Consider the following 20559-nt stretch of genomic DNA (forward strand, 5'->3'; position numbering starts at 1 on the left):
CGAGGATGGGGCTTGGCCCTTGTCCAGCCTTGGTCCTCTCTCCCTGCCTCTCTTTGTGCATCCTACTGACAGCTGCAGGGCCACTTGGGGCCCCCTCAGTTCTAACCCCGGGCCAGAGGGTAGTGTTTGACCATTGGGGGCGGTGAGAGGTGAGTCCCCCTCTCCCAAGGCTGCTAGCACAGCAGCTGGGTGCTCCAGGGCAGGGTCTCTGCTGGTGAGACCTGTCTCTGCCCCAGGGATCCGCTGCAACAAATAAGCTATTGTAGGCTCAGGTCTGGGGGACCCTCCCTCCGGCTGGAGCCTGTGTTCCAGGAACTGGTGGGGGAGGGAAAGACCCAGAGCGGGCACTGGGCCCCTTCTCAGATGGCAGAGCTGGGATCAGGCGTGTGTGTGTTGTGCGAGCCGATGAAGCAGACAGACCATCAAGGAGGTGGGACGGGGGAGAAGGAGGTGGGAGGGGAGGGAGTCACTGACTAGAAGAAGAGCAGGAGGAAGTGGGAAAGAGAGGAAGAAGGAACATGGCTGGAACGGAGGTAGAGGCCATAGTGCGGCTGTGCCCTGGAGTACTATACAGCAGTGAAAAGGAACGTGCACAAGAACAGAGACAAAGCTCAAAAACATAACGCTGAGAAAAAGAAGCAAAATGCAAAAGAGGACTCTACCCGCGGCGGGCTCAAATACAAGCAAAACTAAACTGACACTTTAGGAGGATATAATGGGGTGATAAACTATAAGGAAAGGCCAGGAACTGGTTATCATATAAGTCAGGAGGGAGGAAAGCAGGGGGTCGCAGTCAGGGAGGGACACAGCAGGGGGGTCCTAAAAAGGGGGACAGCGCAGAGGGATCCTTAAAAAAGGGGTCCCATTTTCAGTATTTTGATGGACGGGTGGACCCACAGGTTTCCTTTTCTATCAGTGACCACTGACCCCTGTGCTAAGTACCATACCCGAATTACTTTGTTTAATCATTTGTTAAACTCCGCATTGATGGTTTTGGGCACTTTTGGGCAGGAATGTTGAATTTCACGATTTCCACCGATGAAAGAGGAGGAGGGAGAGGGGAGGAGTGAGAACAGGAGAGGCGGCTCCGGCATGAGAGGGAGAAGGGGTTCCTGGAGCCATGCTTGGCTGGTACCACAGCAGGGCCCTGTCCCCCATCCGGCCGCGTTTGTAAAATGGAATAAATATTGACACGGCCAGGATGGTATTCAATTTGTCCTGATCACTGGGCTGCGGTGAGTTCTGACAGGACGCGGTGTAAAACAGCAGCCCGGGATGTAATTTCTACTGTCAACATGATGTACAGCGGACTCTGCCTGCAGCACCGGCGGGCGGGGGCAGGGCGGGCGCAGGGTGGGGAGACAGGTGCAGGCCGGGGGCATCTGGGGTGGAAGGTTCTGGGCAGGCCAGCCCTGGGTAGGCGAGCAGTGGCAGCCAAGAGGCATGTGTGTGGATGCGCGCGCGCGCGTGTGTGTGTGTGTGCATGCACGTGTATGTACATCGCTTGCATGGGAGGCTGGGCTTGAGAAGAGACAGAGGCGGAGGGTGAACTTTGTCAGGAGGTGCTGGGGACGAACACAAGCCTGTCCTTCCCAGCAGTCACCAAGCACCCACTTTGTCCATCCTCATTTCCCTCCCCTATGGCAGCCTGTTTGAATTCCAGATCTACCACCAACTAGCTGTGTGACCTTGGACAAATCCCTCAACCTCTCTGAGCCACTGTTCTTTCTTCAGAAATGTTGAAGAGCGCTGTGAGTTGGGGGAATTCAATCAGACCACTGACATTAAAGTGCTCTGCATAGAACTAAGTGTTACCTCTTATGATTAGCTAATTGGATGGTACCACGCCTGGCACACTGTAAAAGCACAATGTAGTAATGCTATCTGTCCTTATTCTCACTGGCTCGGTATCTGCTCAACATATGCAACCTGCCTTCCTCTCTGCCTTCAATTCCTTATATCCACCAGGGCTGTTCCCCCAGAGAAGCAGGGCTTGGGACAAACCCCACTGGGTCCCACTGCCCCTTCATCCTTGCCAGAGGGAAGTGAGATCCTGAAGGGGAGCAGTTATTGTGAGCAGTAGGTAAGGTGGGGCCCAAAGCAATAGAACAGTGCCTGGCTCTTAGCAGGTGATCGATAGACATCAGCTAGAACAAAACAAAAGCCCCGAGTCATTCTTGATGTCGTCCCCCCCATTCACTATGTCTGATCCATCACCAGGTCTGGTCTATTTGCTTCCTAAATATATCCTATCTGTCACCTCTTCCCCACTCCACGGTGGCCTCCCTGGTCTAAGCCCCCTCCCCCCAACTTCTGGCGACACTGTCACCACCTTGCTCACTGGTCCCCTGCTTCCTGTCCAGCACATCAGCCGTGTGGCCTTTAAGTGGCAGACTCGGTGATCTTGAAAACACAAATTTGATCACACCTCCTGTGTTCTACCCCTTCCCATGGCTCTCGAGCCGGAATCTAAAGTCCTTACGCTGCTTGTAAGTGGTCTCGCCCGCAACGCTGTGCTCTGGGCCCTGAGCTTGCAGGCCCTGGAATGGGGCTTTGCTGGGTCTGTTACTCACAACTTGTTTGTCTTCGCCTCCTTAAGATTCAGCTCGAAACCCCTTTCTCAGGGGACGGCCCCTCACCTGCCCCATCCGTCCCTAATGAGACTGTGCGCCCTGCAAAGTGCAGGAGTTCTTATACTTTGTGGTTGTGGAACATTGTACATTTACCTGTGACCTTACTGGATTAGTGAACATCACTCACACATGCACACACAATGGAAAGCCATGGCCCCAGGGACTTTGATTCACCCACTGCTCCATACTTAGCCTCCAGCACAATGCCTGGCATACAGTAGGCGCTCAATAGATATTTGACGATTCAGTAAGCAGACGAAGCAGAAGGACACGGTGCCATCGAAGGACATTCTGGGGGAAGGTAGTGTGGCAGTAACCAGGCAGCCCCATCATCTGTCCTTCTGTTTGTCCGTCCATCCATGCATTCTTTCATCCATGCCCACATACGTTCAGTAGCGCCCACTCAGAGCACGGCACAGAGGTATGGATCCAAGGGCATAGAGTGGTAATGGAGGTGCCCAGAGCCAGCAGGCAGGCTGCTGAGGCCAGTCCAGGGAGAATTTGGTTCTGAGCCAGGGCTCTGATGAGCGAACTCATAGGGGTCTGTGGGAGGAGGCAGAGAGACCCGCGAGGAGGAGAAGGCAAGTGGTCTGGGCACGGAAGGGTGGGCCAGAGTTGGGCGTGAGGCCGCAAAGGAGACTAGATTCCTGGCAGGGGCAAAGGCCCCGAGGCACGCAAGTAGGGAACAGTGGGTGGAGCCCCTGCCCAGCAGACGGGTGCAGGAGAAGAAGCGGTGGCAATCACGTAGCGTGGGCAGGTCCAGATCTCACAGGGCCTTGGGCAGCCGTGGGTGGAGTGGCTAACAGTACAGGCCTTGGAGCTGACAGCCCAGGGCTCAAACCCCAGCTCTTTCTGCCTCAGTTTGCTCATCTGGCAAATGAGGGCAAAGAAGATTACCTGCCTCGAAGGGTTATGTGGACGTGTTTTGAGCATGAAGAGCCCTTTTTGACTCTGGAGGGTAACTAATGAGTGGTAACTAACTTTATCTTGAAGGTGAAAGGCAGTCAGGGAAGGTTTTGAACTGGAGAACCTTCCAGACTGAGCTGGGTTTCACGAAAACATACCTGTGCTCAACAGAGACTGGGGGCCAAGACTGGGGGGGCCCTTGGAGCAGCCTTTGCAGGTGAGGTGACTGTGTGAATGGCGTGGGTATAGCCCCAACTGTGCTCATCCCCTCTCTCCTGATCTCCCACCTTTGCCCCCCCTGGGTGATGGTCCAGCTACCAAGCCCAAAAGCTTTGGGAGGTCCCGACCCCACACACCAACACACTCAGAGATGCAAGCCCACCCCACCCCAGCAGTACACTACTGAGCTTAGAGGACATGGCGTCACACCCACGGCCCCAGAAATATCCCATGGGCTCAGCCCACACAGAGCAAACTCCCACCCGGTGCCTCACCCCACACTTACGGAGCATTTCCAGTGTGCAGGGCTGCAGAGCATGCATCATTACTGACACAGAGGCACACATGTGTTCACGCATGCCAGGGGCACACCAGACAATAACTAGTCTGCGCTCTGGTTTAGGGCTTCATGGTGCCCTCCGCCTGGGAGGGGTGGGGGCGGGGCAAGAGAGGTGAGCAGAGACAAGACAGCCCTTGGACAACGCCTCAACAGCTCCAGCGTTGCACTAGGATCCCTTCTGGCCTGAAGGGAGAGCACTGAGCTGGAGAGATAATTTTCCCCTTGGGAGAAGACAGCAGCCAAGCACAGAGCTCCGGGCTCAGGATCCATCGGGCACAATGCCCCTGGGGACTCGGACAGGGCAGACAGGAGCCAGGCTGCCAGGCCCAGCTGCCACTGGCAGCCCGGCCCCACCGCTGGAGCTGGAGGCGGGCGTGGGGGGGACCGCCCTGGCCCGGACAAGCCTTCACTCTCCTTGGAACGAGGTGTGCTTGTGGGCCCCAAGGCAGCTGTTAAATAAGCGCATGAGTGAATAAATGAATGAGCAGACAAATATCTGTGAAGCCTTTTACCTGGTCAGGACACCTGGTACAAAGTGGGGGTCCAGTAAGTAGTTGTCAGGTGACCAGAAATGAGAACGATGGTCAGTATTCTCCCATCAGCTAATATTATTGCCAGACACCATAGATCCCACCACGTGCCACATCCCCGCAAATCCTCACATGGACCCTAGGAGAGAAGCCCCGTTAGCCCCACTTTTCAGATGAGAAAACAGAGACTCAGAGAAATGGAGCACATGATCAAGGTCAGACATCCAGTAACAGAACTGGGACTCAAAGCCTGGTCTGACTTTGGACCTCTTCATTGTAGTTCCCCTGAATGTTAAATCCTGCCCCAGAGAGAGGGGCTGGGAAGATTGTCAGGAACTTTAGGGAGGAGGCAGAGGTGAGGAGGTCCAGGCTGCACCATGAAGTGTCCCCTGCTTTATGTCGCCTGTGGGTCACTGTGCCCAGCCCTTCTTGGTCTTGGCAGACAGAGAGGCTAGGAAATGAATGCGGATGGGTAGGATAAGAAGCCCTTCCTCTGTCCCCAGGGAGACGGCCAGATGACAAAGTAGGGCCCGGAGCCTCTAGCTGGCAGTCATACAGCCTTGGCAGCAATGATACCAGTGTTTTGAGAAATCAAGAAAGGACACGCAGGCCACCCAGCCTAGACTCTGGAAGGACACAGTATGGACAGTGACAGTGATGCCCAGAGCATAGACGAGGCCACAGCAAATCAGCAAGGCTGGCAGGTCCTCTCTGAGAGGGAAAGAATGTTGCCCACGCAGCTCTCAGTATCTATCTGAGGCAAGACTCTCCAGAGTTCCTTCCAGGGTCCAGCTCCGTGCTTGGCTCTGCCAGGCGTGTGTGGGAAGGAGCAGGGAGAAATGGAAAAAGGAAGAGTCATGGTTTCTGTCCTCCAGAAGCTTGCCATCACAACCGACACCAAACCCCAAAGAAGACTCAGCCAGACGGGTCTGAGGGAGTTCAGGGGAGAGAGAATGAGTCTGGAGAAAGTAGGAGCTGGAACTGGATCTTCAAGGCCCAAAGTGGGTAAAGCCAGTGGTTTGACAACATTATCCAAGCCACAGATTTGTACCGTCCTTCTTAGTAAGTCCCTGTAGTCTCTTAGGGGTGGTGGCTTCCCTCGTTGTTCCAAAATGGCTGCTATAGCTCCAGCCATCACCTCCTCAAACATACAGAAAATGAAAAGTTTCTCCTCAAACCATGTCTTTTTATGATTTTTAAAAAAGACTTTATTTATTTGAGAGAGAGAGAGAGAGCACAAGCAGGGGGAGCAGCAAAGAGAGAAGCAGACTCCCCTTGGAGCAGGGAGCCTCATGCAGGGCTTGATCCCAGGACCCCAGGAAGTCAGATATTTAACCAACTGAGCCACCCAGGGGCCAAAAGGCATCTCTTTTTAGAGAACAAAAAACAATTCCCAGAAGCTCTCCAACAGTTATCCCTTTAGATCTCACTGGCCTGAATTGTGTCATGTGATACCTTCTAAACCAATCACTGGTGGGGAGAGAGGAATGATTCTCTTTGGTTTAGACTAAGCAGTGTTCACAGAGGTGGAGCTGAGCACATGGCGAAGCTTGGGAGTGAATATTGAAACAGAATGGAAACAAGAAAGGACTGGGAAATGAATTGGCTGTTAGCAGTTGGCTAATCTATATTTCCCATCCCTCTCTTTTATATACCACAAAACCCTAGACTGCTCTGCTAGGGGTGGGGGCTGGGGGAGCAGGGAAAGGGAACCTTCAAAAAATCCCCCGAGAGAGTGTCACCCACCCCCTCCTGTGTCTCTGCCTCCCTGCCTCCCCGTCTCTCTTGAACCCACTCCATTCAAGCCTGCACACCCCCATGCCTCCAAACTAGCTTTGATCAAGGCCGCCCATGACCTCCGTGTTGCTGGAACCAACGGTCAATTCCAAGTCCTCATCTGACTTGACCTGGCAGGAGGATGACCATACAATTCATCATCTAAACTGGGAGGAGAGGGGGTGGGACACTATTGGCCGTGATGCCGGGACCACGGATGTAAAGCTGGACTGTCACAGGTGCCCTGGCCTGCTCCACGTGGCTACTGGATATCTAACAGGCATTTGAATGGAACACATTCCATGTCTGCTCTGCCCACAGCTGCCTTCAGCTTGGGGAGAGGGAACCTCACCATACCCCTTACTGAGGCGGCCTGATGACCATGCTTGGTTCCTCTTTCCCTGGTATCCCATCTCGGACCCACAACGTAGCCCACGGCACAGCTTCACTTCTCGGCACCTCCACGGCTCCCCCTTGGTCCGAGACACTTTCACTTCTTGTCTTCATTATTGAAATGGCCCCCCAGCTTCCCCCTATTTCGAACACAATAGCTAGCCACAGTGATCTTTTAAAATAGAAATTAGATCATGTCATTGTTCTGCTCAAATCCTCTCAGGGTAGGGGACCCGTCTCATGGTAAAAACCCAAAGGAGACCCTGCGAACCCTGATGCCCCCTTCCATATTTTCTCTGACCCCATCTCCTGCTGCTAACACCCCATCACTCCACTTCAGCAACAAGGGGCTCCTTGCTGTTCCTCCTGCACACCAAACATGCACTGACCTCAGGACCTTTGCACTTGCTGTTCTCCCAGCCTGGAATTTTCTTCTCCCAGTGATGTGCAGAGCTCCCTTCTTCCCTAACTTTGGATCTCTGTTCAAATGTCACCTTAGCCAGGAGGCCTTCCCTGACCACCTTCTATAAACTATTATTTATAACAGATGATTGAGAGAGAGAACAAATCCCCCCCCCCCACTCTAGCACTTCCCATGCCCCTTACCCTGCTTTGTTTTTCTTTTTTTTTAAATGTATTGTATAATGTGAATTTTTTTTAAGATTTTATTTATTTATTTGACAGACAGAGATCACAAGTAGGCAGAGAGACAGGCAGAGAGAGAGAGAGGAGGAGCAGGCCCCCCGCTGAGCAGAGAGCCTGATGCGGGGCTCGATCCCAGGACCCTGGGATCATGACCTGAACCGAAGGCAGAGGCTTTAACCCACTGAGCCACCCAGGCGCCCCTGCTTTGTTTTTCTTCACAGCATTTACCACGCTGTCATGTTATTTATTTATTTGTTTATTGTCTGTCCCCCATTAGACTTGCAAGAGTAAGACTACCCATTTCTTTTCATTGTGCCCAGAACAGCACAGAGTGGAAACTCACAAATGCCTACGGAATGAATGACATCCATGACTGCAGACACAGGCCCGCATGCACATAGGAATCACGTAGGCCTACGAGGTGGTGAGGGCACACAGATCAGAGGAGCTGAGGCTGGAGAGTGGAGAGGGCAAAACCAACATTTATTGTGCTTGACATTTAATCCCATGGGATGAAACAACCGTGCAGTAGGTTGAGACCTGTGGCCCAGAGAAAGCCACCAACATGCTCACGATCTCCTGGGAAGGCCTGGCAGATCCCACGGCAGGCCCAAGTCTCCCCAGCAGCCTCCCCTGAAGGACTGAAAGCCAGGATAGGGTCCTGCGGTTACACCGCTCAGAAAACGCAGCTGGAGCAGGAAAAGGAGGAAGGAGGGGGGAGGGGAGAGGAGGCTGAACTGTCTGCAGAAGGCCTGGCAGGACCAGGCAGAGCTGTGAATTGGCAGGTGACCAGGAAGCCTGGCTAACAGGTCTGAGAGAGGCCCTGTGGGCGGTGGGACGGCCTGGGGAGGAGGGAGAGGCGGGCTAGGAGGCCCTGCCCCTCAACCCATCCTGTGGGACCAGCCAAGCCGGATGCAGCCACCTGGGTCCTGCCAAGCGTGGCCCCTGGCACTGGGCTGCAGCCACTGAGAGGGGCGACTTTTCTTGTTCCTTCAGAGGTGCCCCCACACCCAATGGAATCCAAGCCTGGGTACCAGACCACACTCGGCCACCAAGCATCCTATGCAACTTCAGACAACATTCTGGACTCCACTTTGCCCCTCTTGAAAGTGGGATTCGACCTCTGGCCTTTGCCCCAGGCAGTCCTTCTACAGAGAGCTCCTTCTCCTCCCCCACGCCCCAAATCCCGCATGTCCAAATCCTTCTTTCACTTTGACTTCAAGAGTCACCTTCTCAACAATGCAGTCCATCCGCTGTGCCCCACTGTGCTGTGCTTGGCTCTCCTGTGTTGAAGGACATCCATCATGAAATCCCCTTATGGCCAGAGACCATTTTGGTCTCCTGTGGTTTTTGCCTCCTTAAATTCCTCCAAGCACTTCTCTGCACACACAGAATGTAATGCAAACGGCTTTCCCTCTCCCGGTCCGACCTGATCTGGCCTGCGTCCCCCAGTCCCGACTCATCTTCAGCCATGCTCTTGTTCTGCGCAAGCCACAGGGGTCTTCTTGTTCTTTTTCAGCTTATTCCAGTCTCCGGACCTTTGCATGTGCTATTCTCTCTGCACGGAACGACTTTGTACCAAGCTCCTTCTCATCTTTCCAAATCAGCCAAATGTCACCTCCTCCGACAGGCCCTCCCTGATAGCACATCTATAATAAGACACCCACTCCAGCCTTTCCATCATTCTCTTCCTCCCCCTTTCCTGTTTTATATTCCTTCTCACCACTTATCGCCCCCAGAAATTATATGGTAGATTTCTTTCCTTTATAACTAGAAACTCAACCCCATGAGGACCAGGATTTTTTGTTTCTTGCTTTGTTCCCAGTGCCCAGCGCAGGCGCTGGCATCAGGGAGATGTGGTAAATATTTGTTGAATGAGTAAATGACTAATCAGGAGAAATGCATCCCTGTCCTGATATATAACCAAGGAACTGAATGTATCTTGCTGTCTTGAAAGTATGTTGAAGGAACGAATGAATGCATGCATTTCTGTCTCCCCACTTGTAGTAGATGCTAATGTTTGATGAATGAATGAATGACAGAATCTTTGGAAAGGGGGTGTAAAGGAAGAAAAGGAAAGAGGGAGAGAGAAGGAAAGAGCAGTAACAGGGTGCCTGCAAACACTGGGGGTCTCCCTTTGTTCCCACCTCCTACACCCCCACAGCTCTCCCCAGACGTGGTCCCAGCCTCCCCCCATGCCCACCCTCCCACCAGCCCCTCCCCTCTTCATCCCTGCAGGGCTGTGATGGGTCCTGGAACTGCCTGATGGAGTCAGGGGAACAGTTCCTGCCGAGCCCGCAGGGAAGTCATAAGCTCCAGGAAATGAAGGCTGCGGAGCGATGCCTCCTCCTCACCCATAACTCCAGCCTCATTACAACCGGCCCAGGCTGTAACGTGGGGAATCAAAGCCCGATCCCCAGAGGCGGCACATCTCCAGGATCGCAGAGCAGGGCCACCAGGGGAGGGGGGGGCACCTCATCCCTTGGCTCTGCCTTCTTGCCTAGGCCCCATAGAGTGAGTGCGGAAGGGGTGAGACGGGGCGCTGGGGACGCTCACACCAGCGTCATGGGCCCTCCTGGCCTCCATTCGTTCAGGGTGCCGCCTGCAGGGAAAGAGGGAACACCATGGTTCCACGTTCAGTACTCCTCTCCCTCCTCTCTTCCCTCGGGGCTGTGAGGTTTTCTCCCTCTCACTGCCCTGAGATGCTGCTTTAACCTCATCACCATCCCCCCTTCCAACAGATGACTCCCTACTCTGAACCCCTCTCTAAGGAAGTTCCTCCCATGTGGGGAAGGAACACTGGGGAATCAAGCATCTGCAGAACGGGTATAAAAAACCAGTCTCACAGTTGCTATGACTGACACAACTTAGTTAAAGGCAGGAGAGCCGCCCGCTGTGCTGCTGGATCACATTTCTTCTGCCCCAAAGATTCTGGCCACCTCTTTTTTCTGCCAGAGGACCTGGTCCATCCTCTGCCTAGCCATACACCCCATGTTTGCAACCGAACTCCCCCAACCAGCCAAATGCCCCCTAGGCAGCCTGCACGCTCCTTGGCCATGACGCCTATCCCTTTCTTCTCAACCACTCAGAAGCCCCCTCCTCCAAGAAGCAGCCCAGATTCCCTTCCATCCACCATCCCCTTCCAGACACCGGCGCCCACTCTCTTCCCCGAGTCCTTCTTAGAGCTCTGCTCACATGCCACCCTGCACTTATGTCGCCCACCCCACTAAACCGGAAGCTTATTTACCTCTGTCCTAGCCTCCAGCCCAAACCTGGCCCAGCCGATGCTCAGTGGAATTGAGTTGTTGAACTGAGCTGAACTGGGCTTGGGGAGAAGAGTGGGGATTGAGCCCCTCACCTCCACTCACTCTTGTCAGTGCCTGAAATCCCTCCATTAAAGCAGCATTGCTGTCCCCTGTAAACACCCACATTAAGCCATTATTCATCATTATGGCTTGAGTAGGAGTTAGTCCCTCAGATCCTTTCTTGCTGAAAGCAGGATCTGATGGAGGTGAGGGAAGGAGAGATGGATTGATCTGGGGACAGCAGTGCTGGTCCAGGAGCGGGGAGCAGTGTCTCTCAGATGCTGCAAAAGGAAGGTTTTCTGGGGGAATGTGGAGACATCGTGGCAAGCTCAGAGGGGTTGTGGCCCTGCCCAAAGTCACTCAGGGAACCTCCAAGCAAGGCCCCCTGAGATTCAGGTCCCCCACCCTTGAAGGGGCCCATGCAGGCACTGCAAGAGAACAGAGGGCCTTCCCTGGGCTTCTGTTTTGGGTGGAATGACCTCTCACCTGCTTTGAGAAGGTGTGAATGTGGGTGGCAGGCTGGGTGCGGGACTCTGTGCACCCAGGAGGCCTGGGTCCTGGGGGCCCTTGAAGACCCCTTCTAGAAGGGCCTGCTCCCTGTCTGGGGTGGGGGATTTCCAGGGGGTTGGCTGGGGTGGACAGATTGCCAGCCAGGGTCAGGGGAGGCAGCTGGGAAGGTCCCTGCTCCTGTGGGCTTGAGGGCTGGTGGAGGACCCCGAGAAGGAGCTGGGCGAGGGGTCATAAGAAAGTGGGGGGAGGCTGGGAGAGGGCAGGTGTGTGATGGGAGTTGAAAGGAAGCATCCAGGGCTGGAGTGGGAGGGTAGATGGGGGAGGGACAGAACTACTAGACCGGAGGCCCAAGAAGGTGGGGGACCCCTAAGGATCACAACAGGTGTTTAACTGACGCCTAAGGTCCACTCAACCTGCCCTGACCCCACAAGGCGCCTCCTCTGATGTTCTCTTGTTTCTCTCGCAGGCTCCGGGCCGGGTCGGGACGGCCCCTAGCCCTCCAGGGATCTGCGGGGCCCCAACCAGCACCCCTCTGCGCGGGGACCATGGCGCACACCGGCCTCAGGAGCCGCGGAGGCGCCGCCTGGTGATCCGGCCGCGGCGGCAGCGAGGGGGGCGCGGGCGGGGACCCCGGGGGCCGTCCATGCCCCGGGTGCGGCCGCGCCCCCTCCCCCTGCAGCCGGGCGCCCCCGCCGCTGGGCGGCGCGCAGGGCCGCGGGCCTGTCCGGGTGCCCCGTCGGGGGCGGCGCCCCGGCGGCCGCACTGAAGCCACCATGTGACGTGGTGCCGCTCCGTCGTGCCACCGAGCGGCGACGCCCCGGTGCCTCCCGTCCAGGCTCCTGGGCCCCGGCCCGGTGCAGGCCAAGCATGAGGCCGCGGCCCGACGGTCGGGGGCTCCGGGCGGGAGCCGCGCTGTCGCCCGCGCTGCTGCTGCTGCTGCTGCTGCCGCCGCCGCCACCGCTGCCGGGACGCCTGTGGGCGGCGGGCACACCCGCGCCGGCGGCACCCGGGGCTCGGCAGGACGGCGCGCCGAGCGCCGGGCGCGTGAAGCGCGGCTGGGTGTGGAACCAGTTCTTCGTGGTGGAGGAGTACACGGGCACCGAGCCCCTGTACGTGGGCAAGGTAAAGTGGGCCCCCGCACCTGCTGCCCCGCGCCCAGGACCCCGGAGACGCTAGGGACCCGGTTCCCCCAAGTCCCAGTCCCCGGTCCCTCCTCCCAGCCCGCTCCCGGCTTGGGGCAGACAGCAGGGTGGCGCGCTCTGCTCGCCCCTCCCTGTCCCAAGCCCTCCTCCTATCCCCCTCCCCTGCGCATCTCAGAGCAGAGAGAGCTAGTAGGTAAACCCAGGCTGTCTTATAGCTGGATGCATCTAGAATGTAGAAACAAGTTTGCAAATCTGATCATGTCACATACATACTGTCCCCACTCTGCTTAGAATTCTTCAGTAGCTTCCCATGCACTTGGGGTCAAGTCCAATTTCACTGGGTTGCCTACAAAGATCTGGGTCCCCTGTAGCCTTACCTCCTGGCACACTCCTCTGAGTTTCAGGCCCAGGGCTCTTCTGACGGTCTTCACAGCGCCCTGCTCCTGCCACTGCCCCTTCCCTTTGTCTGGGTTATTTCCTCCCCCTGAACAGGTCAGTCATGCTCCTGCTTCTGCTGATTAATCTATACGGACACTCAGGTCTCCACTCAAATGCCACGTGTCCAGAGAGACTGGCCTAACCACACCAGGCTTAGATCCCCTGGATATGGCCATCCGTCCTTGTCACATGCCTTCCAACGTCCCCATAGCTTTCCTTCATGACACTTAATTATGCATGTGTGTGTTTGATTATGCAGTTAATGTATATATTTCCTATCAGACCGTGTTTGTTTTCCTCACTGTCAAATCCAGCACTCAGCACACATATTGTTCATAAACTGTTCGTATTAAATGAATGAATGAATGAATGAATGAAAGCTACTTTCTCAAACTGAGTAAATGATGTTAATGAGGCTAAGCATCTGTGCCTTAGGAGTATGTGAAGCCAGGAGAGACTTTTGTTCAGCCATTCAATTCCCAGCCCCTCATGAGTGCGATGCCGGAGAGGCAGAAGCAAATAATATTCAGCTTCTGACATCTGGGGGCTCCCCAGAGTAGCAGAGAGCTTTGGTACATGATTCACAGGTGGGCACCTAGCACCGAGCAGACATTCAGTAAATGATATCTGTTGGCTGGCTTCATGGAGGAGAACACACGTGAGCAGGGTTTTGTTGTATGAATAGGAGCTCGTGGGACTGATGAGAAAAAGGGCATACATAGCCCGTGCAAGACTTGGAGGCCTGTGGGAGCCTGACTGAGTCAGAGACTTGTCAGCAGTTGAGGTACTGAGGCAGAGGGTTCTGGAACTCTCTGATTTCTGCCCGTCAGCCTTCCAGGAAGTTTTGGTCAGCAGAGACGGGGCAGGGGACCAACTCTGGAGTTTCCTGTATGCTTAATGGGTCTGAGAATTGGAAGGTTAATCAACCTTCTCAGGTCAGAGGCTCAGGGATCAGGGATCAGGGATCAGGGAGGGGAGGAAAGGCTTGATGTAAATCTCCCGGTTTGTTTTGCAGAAAACCTACATTTTCTCTGGTCTAGACACAGTAATCCCTGGTCCTTGGCTACCTTCCCCTTCATCCATGTCCTTGCTCAAGGTCACCTGGCAAACTAGTGGCAGAGCCTAGGGCTCCTGACTTCCAGCCAGGGCAGTGAGATGGTGGGGCTGGCAGAAGGGGGTGAGGGGATGGGGAAGGAGGGACCAAGTCTGGCCAGGCTGTAGCTGATGGTGAGGAGACTAAGAATGCAGTCTTGGGGGCCAGAGGCACCTGAGCTTCAGGCCTGCCTCTGCCAACCCAGACTGTATTACCTTGAACTAGTTACGTCCCCTCCTGAATCTGTCTCTTCGTCTGTAATGGGGGGGGGGGGTGTGTGCTAAGAGAGCCCATTTCCTAGGGTTGCTGAAAGGATAAGGGAAAAAACAGCCTATATGGTGTTCAGACCGCAGTCGGGTTAGTTGTTCTTCGTTGTTTTCTCGTTATTGTCATATGAAGCATTTAATCCTTACACGGCAAGGTAGAAATCATCATTCCCTTTTGGAGCAAGGAAACCAAGACTGAGAAAGGGCAAAGTCCTAAAGGAGACACGCAACTTGGCCAAAGCTTGAACTTGTGTGTGTCAGAGGCCAGTCCCAGTCTGATTCTCCCAACGTCTCTGAGACGTCCAGCCCTGAGAGGTGGACTTGAGTCCAGGAAATCCCCAGAGAGGCAGGGAAAGACATCTGCCCAAATGTCAGCTTGGTGCTGTCAGGTACCTGAGCTCTGTCATCTGCCCAGCAGTTGGGGTTCCCAGGCCTCCCCATCCCCCATGTCCTAAAACCAGGAAAATCCACTGCTGACTCAGCGCTTTGCCTGCAGCCCACTGGCCATTGGCATCTCAACAGCCTGGGGGGAACCCCACCCCTATCTCCAGGAACCAGAGTCGGTGGCCTTAGGAAGTCCTTTCATTATAACACCAGGAAACTGAGGCCGGAGGCAGAGAACATCAGACCAAGGTCACCCAGCAACACGGTGACAGAACCGACCCTAAAGACCAGATTTCTGGACACCAGCTTGGGGCCCAGGGCAATGTGAGTGCCCTTGACCATGAGCCAAGCATTGTGCCAGACCCGGGTGTCTTTCTTCTCCTTGGGGCAACCTCTCCTAACATCCTCATGGCTGCCATGACCATGTTATCCCCCTCTTCCATCATCTTCACTCAGAGCCCCCTCCCTTCTTCCCAGAGCCCACCTCTGCAGGGAAGAAAGAGAATTTTCTATCTCTTTGCAAACATGTGCCCAGAGCATACTTCCTTCAGAAAGGTGGTATATAGTATGTGGTTCGAGGGGGCCCGCTGGAGCCAGAGCTGCTGGGGGCTCAGATCCCAGCTCTGCCCCTTATTATCTCTCTGATTTGGGGCACATTACTGAACCTCTCTGAACCTCAGGTTCCTTATCTGTTGTTGAATGAGACCTTTACTAGCCGGTCCTCAAAGGGCTGTGGTGAGGAATTACTGAGCTGGTATAGGTCAAGAGCCAAGAAGAGGGAGCGCCTGGCACCTGGCTTGTGCTGGGTGTTAGCTTTTATAATTATAGGTCTTGCCTGCTATTTCCACCAGCTTGAGCCTCCCGCTACACAGACACTCCCAACCCCTTCCCCAAACCCTGGAAGCCTTCTGGGCAACCCATGTCCCAGGATTCTCGCCCCCAAGTGGTGGGGGGGCGGGGCGGGGGGAGGTGGTCGCTTATCCCGCCCCTCACTCAGTATGCAACTGGAAAATGAGGAATATGGGTTTGCACTTTTAAAAACCACCTGTCCCCTTGCAAGCCGAGCCCCACCTTTGTGCAGGCGATTGTATGTGCACACACACACACACACACACACACACACTCTTACCACACTCTCTCGCTCTTTGGAGGAAAGGCCTTCTCCACGGTTTCAGTGAATTCGCTGCTTCCCGGTCCCCCGCCCCAGGGAGCCACTCGGAGCATCCGTCCTTGTCGAATTCCAAAGGTAGCTTAGCAACAACACCATCCGCAGAGTGAACCCCGGGCGCCCAACGGTAACCTATTTTACACGCGCCTTCTCCATCACTCACCGCCAGGCTCCTGTCGGCACCCGCAGGAACCGCTGGTGTCTGTGGTTGTCACGGAGGCCCCAACACCCACGGCTCCCTCCCCGGTCCTGCCCCGTAGACAGCCAGGCCATCTCTTCCCCTCACCTGCCCCCAATACTCACTCTCCAAGCAGCCTCCCAGATTTCCATACAATCTGGGTACTTTGACTAATCCCTTTTCCGAACTGTAATTTCCCCGGAGGCTTCTGTCAGCTGGATGTGGATTTTGTAAGATTTTTAATTTTTTTTCTAAAAAGATAGAATTATGGGGTCAGCACTTATGACCAACTCCTGTGGGCGGTGAGATCTATTTTAGATATACAGCAGGATTAAAGTGGGGAGGAGAGCAGATTTAATTAAGTTGCTAATATTTAAAGAAAATTGATGAACTCCTGGTTTACGAGTAGCACAGGCGTGAACAGACCCCTCATTCCGGGGGGAGGCTTTTTATTTGATTTGCTTTCCGTTTAAATCCTGGACTCATTTTATTTGCGTAGCTGCGCTGTCCGTTTAATTGTCTTTAATAAGGAAAACGTACTTCTGCTCGCATTTAATTTTGATTTAATTAGGAGGAAGTAATTAATGGCCTCGTAAATCCCATTTTTCAGCTCCCCCCGGGATGAGAAGCCATCACTCTTGTGTTTTTCCCATTGTTTATGATCTGGGCCTTGGGCCTGGGGAGGGGGCTCTCTTTTGGGGCTGTCCGCCCTTGATGGCGGTGGAAAGAACCCAGGATGTGGACTCAGGCTTCAGGGTTGCCTTTTGCTGGCTGTGTGACTTTAGAGGAGATATAGGCCCTCTCTGATCCTCAGCTTGCTAACCTGCGCAGTAGGGAGGAAATAAACTCTGATTCACAAGATCTTAATGAGACATCAATGAGGTCACAGTCAGCGGTCCAGAAGTGTGTCTAATGACTCTTCTCTGTAGTCTAGCTCATGTGTACCTGGGATTTGACAGTGACTGGATCCTCCAGAAATCCGAGAAGGGAGATGGGGCATTTTAGTGACTGTTGTATATTTCATTCTTCATTTATTTGATATGTTTGGCGCCATGCCTTGTGCTGGGTACTGGGTAGAAGGAAATAAACAGCCGTACACTTGGTCCTCAAGGAGCTTACATCTCACACTCCCACATGCATGTACCCTTACACACACACACACACACACACACACACTCAACTTTCTCACTTCCCCTGTATTTTCTCTGCAGGCCTACTCAGGACACCTGAGTACCAAGCATGGGGGTTTCAGAAGGTGTGAATCAAAGTTAGTCCACATCCCTGAGGCCCAGGACAGCTGGGGAGACAGATGTGCAACACTGGGGTGTTACGGGGGAGTGTGGAGCAGAAGGGAGTGTGCGTGGGGCAGGATGAAGACTCTTCAACCAAATGGGTTGGGGCACCTAAGAGGACTGCCTGAAGGAGGAAACAAGCCCAGTTTAAAAGGGAAGAAGGTACTAGATGATGCCCCTGTCTCTCCAATGGGTCAGGATTTCAGCCAACGATCTTGTGTCAGACGTTGGGGGATGAAGTGCGGGACCCTCAGTCCCTCCTGAGCCCAGGGTGGGGAAAGGATAGGGAACTGGTCTGCACAAACACCTATTTCATGCCGGGGGCTTCCACACGTTATCTTATGAATCGTCGGAACACGTGGGAGCCATATCGTGTCCTTTACAGATGAGAAGACTGAGGCTCAGGGAAGGGGAGCTTCTGGCTCAGGGCCATACCACAGGCCAGTGGCAGAGCCTGAGCTGGCACCCAGCTGTTCCCGATCCCCAAGCCCATCGTCTGTCTCCATATGTGATTTGCAGTCCTTTTCCAAGTGATGAAGTAGAGGCCCAGGTAGAAGAGGCCGCCTGTGACTGTGGCCGGTACGAGGCAAAAGGTGTGTCCAGCCCTCTCCCCCAGCCAGACTGACAGATCTGCAGAGGCTGCAGAAGGACAGACTGCACTTTGGAGTCAAACAGACGTGGGCCCAGCTCAGTATCCTCACCTGGGAAAGGCCGATACATGGAAGGACGCTCCAATGTTGAATTAGATTTCCGCAGAGGCCCTCCACACGACTGGCCCATGGTCGGCGCTCCATAAGCAAGAGTGCTATCCTCCAGCCTCCCCTCATAGCTCAGAGTCTTGGGAAATGTTCTTCTGGGGGTAGAGACCCAGGCATACCCTCTTCTCTCTGGAGTCAGGACCCACATGGGCAGGGCAGGCAGCTGCAGCCCAGCCCAGACCCACAGCTCTGAACTCTTAGCTCCTGCCCCCCTGCCCCCACCCGTTCCGCTCTGTCTGACTCTGCAGTCCCCAGAGAGTGGCCATTGGGCCACCGAGTGAGTGCTATGTCATCCTTCACGGGAGAATCACATCGGTGACATCACCGCTGGGTTCCACTCCCTCCTCCCCACCCCTCCCTCATGAGTGATCCCTGTCCAGGGTCTGAGATCACATGTAAGGAAGGTCTGCGGGACATGATAGAGACCCAGGGGGCAGAAAGGGGAGGCAAGAGTGGTCTACCTCGGGTTCAGGTCATTAGAAACATGCTCTCATTGAATCCTCATGGCACCTGTGCCAGGGAGGGCTTGATCTGATTTCTCAGGGGGGAAAACAGAGAGGAAAAATGATCACAACATCAGCGAGTGATGGGATCAGGAGATTGGCTTACTGAACTCAGCTGTGTGACACAGCAGGTGACTTCCCCTCTCTGCATTTCCGTTTTCTCACCTGAGAAATGGGAAGAATAATGCTTCATAGGGCAGAGATGAAAACTGCTAAGGTTATCGCTCTTAAGCGTCCCCCCACGTGGTGTCTATCCCACCGCACCGCGGTGTTTGCTGAGTCTGATTGGAAAGTGGGTGGAGGTGCTGGAAGAGGGAACAAGTTTACCATCTCCTATTCCCACGTCCCCTGGGCCAAGGTGGAGGGAAAGCATAAACAGCAAACAGGAGAGACAGGTCTCCTCATCCCCAGCACTGCCAATGATTCAGGGCTGACGTCCTGAGATAATTTTATTGGGGGCATTAAACTGAGTTATGAGGTTTTTACAATACAGCCACTTATGAGAAATCTATTAACAGTAACTGGACAGGAAGAAGGCTTCTCAGTGGAGCCCAGAACGGGCATTAATTGGGGCAATCTATAACAGGACGGGGACCCGGGAAGGTTCCACCAGACGCCTCCATTTACTCCCCGCAATTTCTGCTGAGAATCAGCAGACTCGCCAAAAAGAGAGAGATGCCCATTAATCGGCTAATGAAATATGAAAATGTTTATGGGCCATTCAATCTTCCAAATGGCACTTCTATAATCCTCCTTTCAGACACAGAGTTCCACCAGCAGAATTTATACCCGGGCTCCTCCTGCGTGACAAGGGGTGGGCTTTCATCCCCCTTCGTGACGACTTCATTGACACCTGTTGTCCTGCTGTGTGGGCTGGGGTACGTGGCATCCTGGCCTGAAAGGGGCTTTAGGGATTCTGTCACTCACGTTACATCTCTGCGGAAGCTTAGAGTGGAGCGGGGACCCGCCCAAGGTCACCCGCTTCATCGAACACTTTTCCCTCTGCTTGGAGTTGCCTCGGAAATTTGGGAATCGGAGAATCGGGACCTAGGTGTTTCTGTTTGGGAGAACCCTTTTGCTACTGCTTCCCTGCCTAAGAGATCTCAGTTCAGTGAAAACAGCCTGGGATTTGGAGCCTGGCGGTGCCTGGATTAAATCCCAGTTATATATAGCTAACATTTAGTAAATAATATAACAGTAACGATAGCTACCATTTATTGGATGCTTATAATGTCTCAGGCAGGGCTGATTTTCAGCTAGTACATACCAGTGTTCTTGTGTCGGTCGTGAACATAGTGACCCTGTGGCAGTGCCCCTGCTGGCCTGGCTGGTGAATTTCGTGTGTCCCATGGTGCCAGGCAGGTGCTAGTGCCTTCTGTAGATTTTAAACCGCTTTTTCGAGAACTCTGAATAGATAAGTATGTGAATCATTTAGCACAGACCCAGACACAGAGTAGGTGCTCCTATGATGTGCATTCCCTTTCCTCCTCGCTCCCTTCACTCCCTGCCTGCGCCGTGTGCCAGGCTCAGAGTCTGGGCAGGTGGGGCTAGACCCATAATTCCCAGTGGGGTCAGAGACAGCTGTTTGGAAGCTTGTTAGAAATGCAAACTCCGAGGCCCGCCCCAGACCCACTGACCTTCCTCTCTGCCTCCCCAGATCCACTCGGACTCCGATGAGGGTGACGGGGCCATCAAGTACACCATCTCAGGTGAGGGAGCCGGGACCATCTTCCTGATCGATGAGCTGACGGGAGACATCCACGCCATGGAGCGCCTGGACCGTGAGCAGAAAACTTTCTACACGCTGCGGGCTCAGGCCCGGGATCGTGCCACCAACCGCCTGCTGGAACCGGAGTCGGAGTTCATCATTAAGGTGCAGGACATCAACGACAGTGAGCCCCGCTTCCTGCACGGCCCCTACATTGGAAGTGTGGCTGAGCTCTCACCTACAGGTGGGCGGCGGGCCCTGGGGGTGCCGGGTAGAATTAGGGGCCGGGGCGAGGGGAGCAGCCAGGTTCTGAGTGGGAGCCTGTTATGGGGACTGGCTGATCATCTTGGGGAGAGGCAGGAGAGATAGGAA

At 54.4% G+C, this 20559-nt stretch overlaps 1 protein-coding gene across 1 annotated transcript in view; it reads left to right on the top strand.

The window, feature by feature from the left end:
• Positions 1-12124: 12124 nt before the first annotated feature.
• CDH22 (cadherin 22) overlaps positions 12125-20559 on the top strand; it is a gene marked incomplete at both ends in the record, with an annotated part of 66287 nt that continues 57852 nt past the window's right edge. Inside the window, 2 exons of the mRNA XM_080814657.1 lie at positions 12125-12379; positions 20137-20431. Coding sequence (XP_080670783.1) covers positions 12125-12379; positions 20137-20431 — 550 coding nt within the window. The remainder of the gene's footprint in view (positions 12380-20136; positions 20432-20559) is intronic.

This window comes from Martes martes (genome assembly GCF_963455335.1).
Source record: "Martes martes genome assembly, chromosome: 9".
Lineage (NCBI taxonomy): Eukaryota > Metazoa > Chordata > Mammalia > Carnivora > Mustelidae > Martes > Martes martes.